This window comes from Indicator indicator, chromosome 12, assembly GCF_027791375.1.
Source record: "Indicator indicator isolate 239-I01 chromosome 12, UM_Iind_1.1, whole genome shotgun sequence".
Taxonomy (NCBI): Eukaryota; Metazoa; Chordata; class Aves; order Piciformes; family Indicatoridae; genus Indicator; species Indicator indicator.
Genome location: NC_072021.1, coordinates 12,519,507 through 12,535,120, shown reverse-complemented (window position 1 = coordinate 12,535,120; position 15,614 = coordinate 12,519,507). Strand labels below are relative to the sequence as shown.

Here is a 15,614-nt window from a genome sequence, read left to right as displayed (position 1 = left end):
AAAGCTTTCATAGATGCAGACACTTATAGGTTACTGCAACAGCAGCCAGTTCTTCAGTCTTGAGATGTCTTCTTATGCATACAAACAGGAGGAAAAGGTGCCCACATGAAAGCATGCACCTATTTGTTGTGGGGCAATCCCCTGTTTCCACCATGACCCCACTTCAATTTCTTCCCCAGAAGAAGAAGCTCTGGTGCTACAGAGCATGGATGTTCAAAGCCTCATCTGCAGACAAGTTGAGAATATTCCTAGTGACATATCTCTTTCAATGGGAATCAAACAGGACTTTGCTATTTAGAAAACATCAGTGGTTTGGGTTTTTTAGATTAACAAGAAGAAAAATACTAAGTAAAATCTTTCTTGATCCAAACGCCAAAAACATTAAAAAAAAATTTCAAACAAACAAACAGAAACTCTTGTTTGGCAAAGAAAACAAACTCAAACAAACTCAAAGTAAACACAACAGTATTAATTAAATCCACATTTTACTTGTGGGGAAGAGATTAGCATTTGGAAATGTTTTAATCATATGCAAGCCTTGAGCTTGATAAGTGTGCCAAAATAGAGTTTGGGCTGAGGGTAAATGTGATTAAGTAGGAGAGATATGTTACAGGATTATGGCAGGAGTCCCCACAAGAAGTTTCATGTACCCAGCAAATCCAAAGATCCAAAGCTATTATACTACTGAGAAAGGTTCAAACATGGTAAAGGATGCACACACAAGTTACAGAAAGAAGCCAGGACTGTGATTTGAAGCCTAGAAAACCTGCTTTATTACTTCTTTAAGTACTTTTACCATCTGTTTTTGTTTTGCCTTTTTTTTTTTTTTTTTGTGCTTAGCTTTAACCCATTGTTTCTAAAGGAGTATGCTGGTTTTTGGGGTGGGGGGACAGAACAGCTTGTATCACTTGTAAAATTCAAATAAATGACCAGTTATTGTATATGGCATATGCTAGGTACCACTGAGACCTTCAGACTGCTGGCAGGGGGTAGATGGGTGATCTTCATACCACTGAAGCCTACAGCTTTTTTTTTGAAAGATGGATGCATATCTGCTGGTGGGCACTTGTGACCTCTGCCACCACCTCAAGCAAAGGAAAGCAGAAAACTCAAGTGCTTGTTCTGCTTCATAATAGTAATATTATCTAGAAAATTAATTAGGAAAACCTTGAAAGTTATGAAGGCATACATGTTGGACTGGTATTAATGCTGTTACTGCCATGCATGTGGTTCACAGCAAGAAGTGTAATACCCTGTGTTAGAGTGGTTGGTCCATTAGCTGTAGTACTGCTGGAAGGGAAAGAGACAGGCATTCAGGCATGCAAAGCTGTGTTGAGGTCACTGAAAGCTTCTCTCCCTAACTGTTCTGATAAAAGACGTGACCTTGCTGGTAAACCTTGTTTTGCTTGTGTGCATGCACAAATGGTGACCGTGTGTGTAGGGTGCACTTCAACCAAGGCCCCACCACAGGCATCAGAAGGAGCTTCAGGAGCTGCAGTGCTGTCACCACATTCATAGCCCACATTTAGCCACTGAAGCTCTTGTATCTGATGCGTCATATAGGAGAATTTGTTTCTTTACTGCATTATGCCTTCCTTATTTTTCACCATACTATACACCTGGGTTTCAGTCCTCATCCCAATGTGTTTTACATCTCCTATTTTCTCTCTGGTTAGGCAGAGCATGTAGGCTTGGTTTTGGACAATACAACTCCGTTTTGTGGGGGATGTGGTAGCCATCCTGGGAGAGCTCTTCCAGGAGGGTGAAGTGAGGAGGGATGTGACACGATTCGCTGGTCCACGTGCTTTGCTGATCATCCCAGCCATGGGAACCCTGCAGGCATTATATAGGGTGCTCAGAAATGCTGATGGACCTATAGGTGCCCAAGGCACTTGGCGCCTCAGGAGCTGGGCTGCAGCACGCTGCAATTTTGAAGACTTTAATTTTCCCGTGATTGTCCCTGAGGGTCTGGCATCCCTTAATGGATCTTTCTGGCCGAGAAAGTCATCCTCAGCACACTCCTTCAGTGCACCATGGTTTGCATAGCTTACCCTCAGGGCAATGATGAGCAGACAGATAACTGGTGTCTGTTAGTCAAGCCTAGAGGTGCTGTCAGGTGGTTCTGAGTGAGGAGTGTGTACTTTCATGAGCATAGTCTGTTTTGTGGGACTTCCTAGTCTCATGGGGTAGCAGCAGGCATGATGGTGCAGCTCCTCACCAGTTAGTCCTGTGACCTCTGCAGGGAAATTATCTCCTTGACAAAATGCAGTTTTTATGTGTTTAAGAGAAGATACATGTAGAAGCTTCTGCAGCCCTCACATGTCCAATAGCCAGAAGAAGCAATGGTGTGACCCCTATCTACTAGTAGCTTCTTTTCTTCTGTACCTGCATACCATATTAGTCCACCAATGTGAACATCTGTGTCCTCTCCTACCCTTTACAATCAGATCCTGATCCTTTGTTTCCAAACCATCTTGCCAGCCGTTTGAAATATGTCGCTTGCTGGAGTGTTTTGCCTCCATCAGGCAAAGAGGACTTCTCAGTGACCCTGTTTTGGGTCAAGCTGAGCAGAAACAGATCCCTCATCCTTCAGAAACTCTGGTGTATTTTTTTTCCTGCATACCTAGGCTGTACAGCCACATTTCTGGGCACCTGTATGTAACCATAACCTGGATCCTGGGCTGACCTCTGCTGAGGGACTGCTCACCAGGGACTGCTCATCACAGATCACACTGCTCACTGCTCATACACTGATTCTTATTCCTCCATCCTCTCTTTTTGTCATCAGGCTGCTGATTCTAGTTGGCTTTGCTGTTCTTCTGCTGTCCTTTCACTGTCTGCTTGCTGTCCATTTGCTGCCCTTGCTCTCACACACTCCCCTTCCCTTCCTTCTCTGTTTTGTTTATCAGTTGCTATGCTAGCTGGGTATTAAAGGTATTTGGTTTTGATCTATAAAGGCTTATAAAAATATGTTTTAAATTCCTTTATACATAAAAATCAGCTGCTCTTGTTATTGTCATGCTTCTTTAGCTTTGCTAAAAAGCTTTATGCTGTTTTCGGTGAGCTACCTAGATCTTCCCATGTTCAGTTTGGCTGCTGGAAGCTTCTTTGGCTTCAAGAATTGAATTTCTGCTGCTTGAATTTCTACAGCTTATCAAAAGGTTTTGTTGTTTGAAATTGCTGTCTCATGTGCCCGACTAAATGTTTGTATTGGACACAACTATATGTGGAAGCTGAGTGTGTTGAGAGCTCTGGGACACTCTGGAGAAGTCCTTCACTTTTCTGCCTCTCATGTTGCTGTCAAGCATCCTGGAAGCTTTCACCCTGGCTGCCTGGACACATAATGTAGCTACATCCAGCACCCAGTGCAAAGTGCCTTTCTTATATTAATCAGTGGAACAGGAGAGGGGGAATGGTTGTGGCCGTGAAAACGTTGCAGTAGCAGGACCTGCTCATGTAAAGTGCCACCTAGTGGCTGTTGGGAGTTTTGCATCTCAAGTTAAATAATGGTGCGATCAGGCAAGCTAAGAAAGCCAAGGGCCATGCACAATAACCCAGGAGCAGGCATTTCATATTTTGTTGACCATTCAAACATTCCTTTAAAATGTGTTTCATTTAAACCCTAAAACTTGCACTGAACCGCTGCATTCTTGGCCCAGGAATACATTATTTCAGCCTTAGTGTTTCCTATTCTGATGAGTAAAATGGCAATTAATTGCCAAAAAAAAGTTAATTGCCAGTGATCCTAGCAGTGAAATGTTGCCTGAAAAAAAATATAATCATTAGGGCTTGCTTATGCTAATAATTTCCTTGTGCATCTACGTAGTGGCTTCAAGCAGAATTCTTGTGACAAAAAGACGATTGTGCATCTGAGTACGTGGTCAGTTCAGAGCTACTGGAAAATGCGTCTTACATAACACATATGTAAAAGATTAGCAGTCCTCATCATCTATAGTTCTAAAGGATACTACAAAAGAGCTTAATTAAATTAAGGAAAATTAAAATGAGCTCTTCTATTGATGTAAAACTGCGCAGTGTAAAACCTGCAGAGAAGTTACATGAATGGAAAAATGAAATATATATTTCCAAACCAGTAGAAGTCATCCATGATGCTGTATTTTTCAGGGTTGTTTCTTGCTTTATTTTAATGGGTGACCATTTTTAACTTATGTTGGAAATTTCTTTCAAAAGAACTGACAACCTGTGTGTTGGGAGGATATTCAGGAACAGCAAAGGCTCAGTATCTCTGAAAATGAGGCTAGATACATTGGCTCGGGCACTCAAAATTGGCAACTAGATTTGAAAATTCAGTTGTGTTTTGTCTGGGTCAGTAAACTGAGGGTCCCATGCCGGAGGAGAGTTTGGGGCTGCACATTCCTATGTTTTGCCCATGAGATAATGAACTTCATTAATTGAGATACATAGACAACACTGCTAAGTGATTTTATTCCTGACAATTTTGGTGGCTGCTGCTACACACACCTCTGTACTTGGGATGAAGTTGTTTAACTGCAGGATACATGTGAAGCTAAGGGTAAAGGATTTCTGTCAGAACAGCTAGTAAAAATTTTGGTGATTACTTTTCTCTGAATCTTTATGCACAGGGGTGGGGGCTCTAGAAAAATATTGCTTATTGACACCTATTTAATTTTCAACCCAGCTAGCGATGAAGTGATCATTAGAAGATAGTTGTTGACTTCACAGCCCTGGTCTGCGCAAGGGAGACAAATGTGATGTCCTGGTAGCTAGGATGTAGGTCTTTTCAGGTTAATTACATTTCCCTGAGCCTTGCAGTGCAAAGATGCCACTGTACAATGGAGCCACTTTTGTTTAAGAAATTGCATTAAAAAGTACCAGCTTCTAGGCAAAGGCTACCAGGCTGATAGCCTAACCCTAACTCTCTGCCCTGAAAGCTACATGGTGGGGAAGGAGAGATATTGCAGCAGGTAAAAGGTGCCCCAAACAAAGCTCATGACTGTACTTATTTAATACTGCAAGACAGTTTAAAGAAAAATGTGTTTCTTAATGCCAGTATAGAGTACAGGACAGGTCCCAAGGGAAGCGCAGTCCATCCGAGGGCTTATGAACCTTGACTCTGCCCCTTTAGATGTAATTGTTAGTAAACGCTTCAATGAAAGGAGCTTCCATCAGAGAAAAAAACCCAGCAAATTACACTTGTAAATAATTTGCCTTGGCAAATAATATTTCAGCCACTGATTTGAACTCTAATTCAGCTCAGTATTATAAGTTGCTTTGTAAATAGGAGCTTTTATCCAAACAGCCAGCTTTCTGTTGTTGCTGATGAAAATGGGAAAACGTGGGGCAGGGGGAAGGTATCACTTCCCTTCGTATCTGGAAGTCTGTAGTTTCCAGCGATTCAGATAAAACTGCTTGCGTTTCTATTGATCTGCACCACTACCGGAGAACGGTGTTGAAAAACAACCCCTTACCCTGAAAGTGTCCCCGCTTTTTTTCTTTTTTTTTTTTGTTGTTTTTTGGGGGGGTGAGGGAGGGGAGGGGAGGGATTGCTCTGCAACCCAGTTAGAAACTTCAGGAGCAGCCTTGGAGCTGGGAGATGGGAGCCAGAGCTCCCAAAACCTATCCGGCTGTTGCAAGGTCAGCAGCTGCGGCTGTGTGCTCAAGCCGTGCCCCGAGCCCACCGCGCCGTGACGCACGCAATGCTGGGTGACATTTGAGGGTGGCATTGGGATATTTTAATTTCACAGCCCTGAGTGAGCTTCACCCCCTTCTCGGGGAGCCAGATGGAGACGCATTTGGTTTCTCTTTTAACCATGTTACTTTTGCAAGCAGAATAAAACGAGCAGGAACAGCTATTGGCTGCAGCAACATAAGAAAACCCAGCTCTGCCAGAGGAAACCACATAAAAGCCTGCGTGTGTGTGTGTTTGGGGGGAGGGCGCAGTGAGGGATGATGCCTGGAGCTTCTTGTACTCGGAGCTGCGATTTGTGAGTGCAACATGATGAAATCACCCCCTGGACAAATCACACGAGCCTGTCAACCTCACCAGGTGGGATTACTTGTAGCTAATAGCCCGAACTTCCAGAGCAAACAGAGCTCTGTGCTCACTAAAAAGAAAAGGCGACGGTGCTGTGCAGGCTTTTCAAGAATTCTCTAGCATGGCTAAGAAGGGCTGCGTCCACTCACACCAGGTAGGGGAGGAGAGGAGTGTGTTTGCTTTTGGAGGAGGAGTAGCCCGTCGCTCCTGAAAAAGTTCCTGCAAAAAGGAGCGTTTCAGCTTCAGAAAGAGATGTGTTATTCATAAACCCCTTCTGGTTTGTGTTACTCTCCAACGGTGACGCTACAAACTGCTGCTCCAGTGATGGGAATTGCAGTGCTGGGAAGCTCCAATGTACAGAAGACCATCTTTGCCCCTTTAATCGTAGTGCTTTTAGCTTGAAAGTCCTGCTTTTTGCACAGTTTGCTTACTTTGCTGTTTGCTTTTGCAGGTTATATCTTTATTTGCTTTTGCCTTTGGAGTAAATGTCTGCATGGGATTTACAACAAATCGATTTAGGAGATCTGAAGAATGGGATGAGGGCCCGGTCTCAGGTACAGTAACAGAAATTGTACATCTCAGTACCCTTATGTTATATGCTGTGGTTGGAAAGCACTCCTACTTCGAAACAGTAGTTTGCTTGTTCCTTTTCCCTCTGGGATACAGAGAAGACTAAATACCTCACTGAGCCTCAGTCAGTTGACCTTTGGGACTCACCTATAGGTCTCCTATTTACTTAAACTTTTGCTCTGTGTGCATGTGACTGGAAAATCTCGCTTATTTTAGGACTGAGCACTGTCAGTCTCACAGTGACCGATCTCATCAGCTCCTACATAGCAGCTGCCGTGTTTTCCACTCCACTCGGTTTCCTCCTAGAGCTAAGAGAAACTCCCTAATGGGTTTAAGGGTTCTGGTTTTATTTTGGTAGCTATTGAAGTGGTTCCTAGAAACTTGATTAATGCTTTCAAGAGGCACTGGTGAGAAAAGCTTTTGGGATTTCTGTGGCTCCTGAGGTCATGCTGGTTTGTGAACAGTAGACGGCAGACATCTGACAGCGGAGAGGGCCAGGGAGAGGAGAGCAGGTGTTCGTGTGGATGTGCCGTCACCGAGTCCTCTGTTTTCTTTTGCCTCCTGCTTTTTTTTTCTTTGGAGGAAAGCAAGAACATGACACAGAAGGGACTGTTGTTTGTGTTCTGGAGCAGTATAGAGTTTTGTGAGCTCATGCATAGTCCAAATGGAAAAATATATAAAACGGAAAACTAGTTGAGGAGGCTTGACTTGTGTCTCTGTTCCTTCCTTTTGCAGGAGAAAGGAATCCTGTGGTCATTGACTTAGAGCTGATTAATATAACTGAAGTGAAAGCATCTCATTTGCAATGCCCGTCTGTAACGATAGCTTGTGAAGTTTAGTTATGAAATTGTTTACCGTGGCCAGAGTTTGTTGTGTTCCTGGTAATGTGTTTGTGTCCTTCACTCTTCTCTTTCACAGGAATTGGTGTCTAATCATAGCCACGATCAGGGCTGCTAATTACTGGGCAGAGGCATTTTAGGTAAACAGAAAGATAGCGGCTGTTGCTTTTGATCTTTATACAGCAGTAAAAAAAGTTTGCTTGAAAACCCAATTTATTTCTGTTTTTGTCTTCTAGTATGTTAACCATAGAGCAGTTGTGTGTGTGTAACAGTGGCTTGAAGGATTTGCATTTCATGTCCTTCGACACTGGGTGCCAGCTGCTTCTTGCTGGTGTCTGTCTAGGCTTTCGAGCAAGGCTGCTCAGTTACTTTTTGCTGAAGTCCCAACGGTCTGATACTGGGGGCCCATTGCAGCTCATCAGTGTCAGCTCTGCTGAGCCAACCAGCGCTGTTCAGCACTGCTAAGGCTGGGATCAGTAGCTGCATGCTGTTTCCAGTAGCAGGAGGTTTAGCTCAGCATTCCAGAAAAAAGGAAGAAATACAGGATCTCTTGCATGCGGGCAGGAGGTAGGGTGCTTTTGGCAATCTGTTGAGAATTTACTTGTGAGTAGACTTGCACCAGCACCTGGCATTGGAGCAGTTAAGTCCAAGGTGCAACAATGAGAGACAGAAAAGTAACAGAGGGTTTTGTCCCTTTTGTGTTTATCCAGCTTGGTTACTTCTATTGCAATAAAAAAGAAGGGTGTCATAGCAGAGAATAAAGTGTTGTATGCTGTCACATCTGTCTAAAGGAGAAAGTGAAAAGCTACAATGGAGAGGTGCTTTTCTTAAACTCTTAAAGACCTATTTAAGCTCTCCTAGTTGCCTGATTTCTGAGTCCAGTGCAATTAAGTATCCAGAATTTAAAAAAAATTAGTATAAATCCTTCTTCTACTCTGCCTTTTTTCCAAGTTTGTTGATGTTTAATTATTTTGGATTGACAAAGCACTCTTTTTACCAACCATTACTGTATAGACTAATTTGTTATGTCTGGAGAGGTATACCATAATTGTAAGCAGATTTCAGTTTTCATCTAGCATGGAATACCTCTATGAGTCAAAATCAAGATGGTTAGATTTTTTTTGTTTTTCTTCTCAGTCCCTTGTAAACGTAGGTCAAAGAAATACCATAATTCTTAGACCCCCTTCTTCTTGTCCTCTTTTTATAGTGTACAGATACATATAAGCCTTTATGCATTTGAGATGTTTAATATTTGTAACAAAAAAAGTTGTTTCATCAAAATACTTTTTCTTTTTTAACTCACAATTTCTAAAAGACATTAGAGAAGCAAGGTTCCCTTTTTTCTTATCTTTGCCTTGAAGTTATTTGTTTCATGAGCTTTCTAGATGTCTTTGTAAGCCCTCTCAAGGAAAATGGCCTTAGTAGTTTCTTGAGGCGTGTGTCCTGGTCATGAGAGGATGATAGCTTGAATTTTGGAAGGAGAAATACTGAAGTTTTTCTCACTGGATTTTTAAGTATGTCATTAAAAATGGAGTCATAACTTTCTTGTACTGGAACAGTTAGGATGCTTTTCTTAGTTTATGTGACCTTTTCATTGAAATTTTGCACACTGCAATGACATTCTGAAAAAAATTAAATGCAATCTCATAATATTATCTAGCAAAACTGATGTTCCTGATGTTTTGTGTAGGTATTTGGTTGATTGGTATAGGTTCCATGGGATCCAAAATGGCAAATTCTTACCAGCTAGTATCCTTCCTGTAATGACTGTGTAAACATGTCTATATTGTGTAGTCCTGTGACTGAAATAATTGAAGTAAATGGATTCGATTTTACATATATATAAATAAATATTGAAATCAGGTAGAAGCAGAGCAGGTAGTTTGATGTGGCACTTTCAAGGTAAATATAACACATTTACAATGGAAATGTAATAATCTTCATGGAGTGAATCACTACTGCCCTATGTAATTTCTGATTTTAACCTATAAGAGACAATCTTTAGGTGGCTGTTTTGAGCTTAGTTGAGGGAGGGGAAAAAAGGTATGGAAAAGTATATGAAAAGGTTTACATACTAAATAAGGAGGGGAGATCCCTCTGCCTGCTACATGGTCTGATTGTAGGAGCTGTGGAGGGCTGCCTGAATTTTGAAAAGGATTTTGAAATTGTGTAGGTTTATTCTGGACAGGGATTTTTGTTAATTTGAAAATTCTCACCAGGACTGGAGCTCCTGATGAAAGATTTTTTCAAATGATTCTGCATGCACCAGTACCTATGCCATGGCATTGTGCACGACCTGAAAATCATGGTCTGGCTGCAAATGCAAGGTCAAGCATGATAAACAAAGGAATGATCTTAATGTGCTCACAGATCAGAGGAATGAAAATAAGCCCTCTTTTGTGTTGCTGTGTGGAAAATGTCCTACATTGGCTCAAGAGGTGTGACTTGAATTTGCTAAGTAATGTGGGATAATTCATCACATCTGTGATACAGTGGTTGCCAAGAGAAGTGAAAAAGTAACAGACAGGGTAGCTGGGATAAACCTTTCTTATGCGAAATGGAAACCCTGTTTGCACTTACAAAAGGTAGAACCACAGGAGACCTCAAACAGCTATGTAGACCACCTCTACATCCCAAGACATGGTCATTTATTACTGAAGTGCTCCTCACAGATCTTGGTCTAACATGTTCTTCAAACTCTCCAACAGCAGAGACTGCAGAGCCTACACAGATTCTGATCTGCATGTTGCAAAAATAGATAGATTATGTTTAACTCCTTGGAACTCCAGAAGGCCAAAATGTTGCTGGCTTTAAAATAATAACTTAAAGTATTAAGAATGTGCTTGAAGGGAATGTACCTATAGAGTGAAATGTCACTGTATGATGTTACTCTCTCTCAGCATTGCTGACCTGATTGGGAAAAAAACAAAAAAACAACAAAACAAACAAAAGGCAGAGGCAGACATGGTTGTTTACTGCGACCTTTCCCAGCGGTCATAAGAATGTGCCTTGCCACTGACATGATCCATCACTGCAGCCCTGGTAGGTTTGGTTTGCTCACCTGGTACCTTATTGTAGGATTGATTTGCTGCCAGGTTTGCTCCCTGAAGTGTTTTATGCTAGTATCAAACCAGTTCCAGTCTAAGGGAAGTTGTGGAATAGTAGTGCTGTCAGTGGGAGCTGGTGGTCCATCAGCTACTACAATGTCATCTCCAAACTCCCCTTTTATCTGCTTTTCCATCCATTCTCACAGTGTTGGGATAATAACATGGTGTTAGGCACAAGATTTCTCCACAGTTTTAGTGGAGCCTAAACTTTTAGCTATGTCAACAAGTCAGAGAATGATATATAAGAAAAGGTCAGAGCAGCTGCTTCCCAAAAGTGCCATTGCATCAATCCTTTAAAAATTATACTGCTAATCATGGTGAGATTTGCCAAAACCAAACCATAGTCTGAAAGAAAACAAACCCCAAGACAATTTCAAAGGCTCAATTTTAATAGGTCTCTCGAGGAACAAAAGGCATTGTGACATTTTCCCTGGAATACTTCTGTTTTTAAAGAATAACAAACAGTCATTATTTCATAAAATACAATTAACCCTAGAGAGTAACAAGCATTTTTCCTGCTTCATATAAGCTGCTATATAGGAGTCTCTTGCAGGAAAAATATATATAAGATATATAAAATCTATAAATCACTAAGCTTTGAAAAAAAGAGCAGAATGTTATATATCAGCTTTGAGTGTAAGGGCCTTTACTAATAAATAGATTATTGATGTCCAAAACATTATTCATGGTTTTCAGACTGGCAGTCCTCTGTTTGGTTATATGCATCAAATACATTGATTTCTTGCATCCTTCTGTATTTTGTTAATTTTTTTATAAATTAATGCTCTGTAGAAGCCACCAAAAAGCTGTACTTCACTTCTCCATTAATTTATAGAGCATCTTACAGTTTTGTTTCATGCTTGACGTTAATTCGGTGCCTTTCAATATAACAGAGCAAGTCCTGCTGGCTGCATGTAGATTAACTGCAGTCCTTTCCTATGCAAACTGCCCAGTCAGCCATGAAAATGTCACTAGGTTTCTGAAAAGAAAGGTCTACTCCTGAGGAGTGATTGTAGCTCCTGAAAAGGGGCCTTGAAGACTTCAATACATTTCTGCTAATGATCTCTTGATTGTTACAGAAGTAAAGCCCGGGCTGCTGCTTTGCAGGACATCACAGCACTCTGCTTCCTTCTTCTTTTTTTTTTTTTTTCTCCTTTTCTTCTTCCCCCCAAAAGAGCAACCTTTTTGGAATTTGTTCCTTTGTTGCTGTTGTTGTGGGGTGGTTTTGGTTTTGTTTTGCGTTTGTTTGTTCTCTTTCTTCAAGTAACCCTTCTCTACTCCCTGCTCCCTTTACCAGAGCAGGCAGCCGAGGTTTTGCTTATCCAAGTGGTTTCGGGGCTGAGACACCCATCTCACTGCTGCTGGCCTGACAGATGTTGCCCTGTTTCTTATTCCACACAGTCCTGTCTGATTCCCCCTGGATCAGTACCTCTGGCTCCTGCAAAAACAGATGCTTTGAACTTGAAGAGGCAGAGCCTCCTGGCTGCCGCTGTGACAACCTGTGCAAGAGTTACAACAGCTGCTGCTTCGACTTTGATGAGCTATGCTTAAAGACAGGTAGGATGGGTCTCCTGTCCTGCACTGCCAGGCACTGTTGACATCAGCTTTCTGCAAGCAGTTGAGACCTGCCTGGTGAGCAAGCGCTTCCTCCCATAACTTGCATCTCCTCCTTACCTCACCTTGCCTTGCCAGGCAGGCTTGGCTCAGACCAAAATGCAACCTGTATTACCCTGCAAGGAGCAGTAGGTATGTGCACCTATTGCTCCTCATTGCTGGGCTCCAGCCATGGCTTCCAGGGCAGAAAAGCAGGATATTATTCATTCAAAGTGAAAAGTAGATCTTCTGATACTCAGATGAAAGCAGTAATCAGTGTTGAGACATCAGTTTGACCTTCAGGTTACAATGAAAAGAGACATGGTAAAAGCTGGAGCTTGGTCATTCCATGTCAGCCAGTCTTTTTTTTTTTTTTTTTTTCTCCCAAGTGATACCTTTGGAGAATTGGAGCAATTGATGCTTGCTTGTGCATTGTGGTTGCTTGTGCATTGTGGTTGCTTGTGAGGGTGCCACGTGAGCTGGGAGTGCTGAAGTGGCATGGGTCTTCTCAGAGTGAGCTGCAGGTGACAGCTGGCCTTCGTACCCTTGCCCCAGATTCCAATTTCCAGATGTCAGAATGTGTATAACACACTGGTATAAACATTTGACTTCAATTGATTGGACCCTGGGGGATGAAAATACAGCACAGGGCTTATTTTCTTTGGGATTTTTTTTTTTTTCATGAGTCATTGGCAAAGAAAACTTCAGATAGGGCCATGAGTTGTTTTACTTCTTAGCATAGTGCATGTAAATTATTGCTTGTACCCATCTTCTTGAGGGTTTACACAGTGGTCAGAGTTGACACCAGTGCCTTCTACTTTGGCCACTGAGCATTTTCTTGCTTAATCAATTATACTTCCTAAGCAGCCAGAAGTGAATCATAGAATTGTTTCAGCTGGAAAAGACCTCCAAGAACAGAGCCCAACTGTTAACACTCCATGGCCAAGAACAGAGTCCAACTGTTAACACAACACCTCCATGGCCATGGTCATATCCCAAAGTGCTGTGTCTACACACTTTGTGAACACCTCCAGGGATGGTGACTGCACCACCTCTCTGGCCCGCCTGTTCTAAGGCCTGACCACGCTTTCAGGGAAAAAAAAAATCCTAATATCTAATCTAAACCTCCCCTTGTGCAATTTAGAGGCCATTTCCTCTTGTTCTATCACTAGAGATTAGTCTAATGATTAAAATTACCATTGCAAATGGATGTGCCATCCTTGAGTCTCAACTTCCTCAGTTCTCTTTATAGTGATACAATTTTAATAGCTTGGTATACATCCTTAGGCCCTGTTCCAAAATGTAACAATGTACTGCCCTTGAGAGATCACCCTAATTTAGACAGGCCTTTAGGTCCTAATTTCATTTGCAAGATGGGAAGAGCTGGAGTGTAGTACAGTGGCTGTGCCATGCTTTTCCTTGAAGAACAGCTCTTGTTCTCATGATTTTGAAGTTGGTGCTGAATCTCACCCTGTGGGTGAAGAACTGATGGGAGTATTTATTTATACGAATTTACAAACACACAGTCTCTTTTAAACTTTCTCTTATTTCCTATGAATTGAATTGTGGACTATTTCCTATTGGATTGAATAGTTGAGAGAAAAGGAATGGCTTACCCAAGAAACACCAGAATTCTTAGTTTGTGACCCCACCGTTTATCAGTCAAGATCCTTCTCTTCTTTCCATGCTTTTTCTGGCATTCAGGTCATACAAAGCCTGGAGCAGAGTAGTAGAAGCACTTGTGTGTGGATCTTGCAGGACACAAGGATCTCTTTAATTTGTGGTTGGCATGCCTGCTTCAGAGATCTTGAAATCACTAAAACGGGGCCATAAATTTTACACCATACTTAACTTGTCAGTATTGCTTTAGTGAGTACTTTTTGTTTTGATTATAATCTCTTGTTCTTGCTTACCTTGTGAATATTTTAGCTCGGGGCTGGGAATGTACCAAAGACCGCTGTGGAGAAACCAGGAATGATGACAATGCTTGTCACTGCTCTGAAGACTGCTTAAGTAGAGGAGATTGTTGTACTAATTACCAAGTCGTTTGCAAAGGTGCGTCTTTGGTCTTTCTACCTCTTATCTTTGCAAACCTGATACAAAGCAGCCGTGTGGATAAAGAGTTTTTCTTCTAAAAGAGGAGCAGTCTCCTTGTTTTGTTCTGATTTTGATTTTTAGAGGAGGAAGAATGGGGAATTGCATTTGTAACTTTTTTGAGTGCTAGCAGAGATGAATCCTTTCAGTTTGTGAATGATCTTTGACTGTAGAGATACTGATTAGAGACGAATCATAAGTGAATGGAGAAGAGTTCAAAGTAAAACACAAATGTTCAGGTGCATTTGTCTGCTTCACAGGGAAAGGAGGGATATCTGATGGTCTCAGGAGGAATGGAGCATTCCTAGATATGTTATCTCTGATTCAAAGACTTCTTCCCGCCCCCAGCACAAAAGCTCCTGCTCAAACTACTTGACCTAACACCTATAGGCTTTGTTCCTTATGGGAAGGGAGTTGTGAGAATAGGAGGGCTGTAATTCACAGATGGGTGGCATGGGCTTCAGATGGCCATGCCACCTTCTAGACAAACCATGGCTGCAGTACAGGCTGCACTGGTCTGTGGGTGGATGGGCTGTGGAAGCTTAATTTTCATGCTCTACGCTGATCTTCTGAACTATGTTCTGTATCACGTAATGTGTTTCCCTTCAGGAACAGGTCTTCTAATCCTTGGTATTGAGCTCTGAAAGTTCTCACTATTGTACCTCAGATAGCTTTTAGGTTTGTTTTTTGTGGGTTTGTTTTGTTTTGTTTCATTCATTAACTTCTTTGGTGGAAGGCTTACAGTTTGAAAATTTTTCTTCCACACCATTTTGGCCAACTGCGTATGTACAGAAAATGCTAACGCTCCAGATCAGTGCACTGAAAATGGGCTTTTTTTTTCTCACTGAGTTTTGTTGTTGGGAATCCAAACAAAATACCTATCTTCCAGCAAGTCCCATAGATTATTCATTCCCCTTTACAACAGAACCTCCAAGCTGAGGCCACTTAAATACTGGGCTAGTTTTCAGTTCTTGCCTTTTTGGTGAGCTCCCTCTTACAAAGGTCAAGACAGAGGAATGTTAAAGTCTCTGGCTTTAACATATGTAATCTTTAATTGGCTAATAACAAATTATCTCAATGACCCTGCCATTTTGACAGCAGCAAGCTTCATGTGAGAACAGTGTTTCCTCTTTATTCATTCTTTTGCCTGAGAATAGCATGTTGGTTTGTTGTCTTTTTCGCCCCCCCCTTTGGAAATTGTCCCTCCACCTCCTGTCATGGTCAGTTGGAATTGCTGCAGGACACATTTCCTGTAGATCTTTTCTATGGCGTTTTTTCCCTCAACCTTCATTCTAATTGAGCTGCAGTTCCTTTAATAGTGGCAGGTTCAGGAAGTGCACCTGATTAGTTAATAATTTGTTTTTCAATTGACCCGTGAAAGTGCAAGTCATGAGC

At 41.8% G+C, this 15,614-nt stretch overlaps 1 protein-coding gene across 1 annotated transcript in view; it reads left to right on the top strand.

The window, feature by feature from the left end:
• The window catches only part of ENPP2 (ectonucleotide pyrophosphatase/phosphodiesterase 2), a 67,972-nt gene that overhangs the window by 6,967 nt on the left and 45,391 nt on the right, over positions 1 to 15,614 (top strand). Inside the window, exons 2-4 of the mRNA XM_054385317.1 lie at positions 6,468 to 6,570; positions 11,934 to 12,089; positions 14,055 to 14,180. Coding sequence (XP_054241292.1) covers positions 6,468 to 6,570; positions 11,934 to 12,089; positions 14,055 to 14,180 — 385 coding nt within the window. The remainder of the gene's footprint in view (positions 1 to 6,467; positions 6,571 to 11,933; positions 12,090 to 14,054; positions 14,181 to 15,614) is intronic.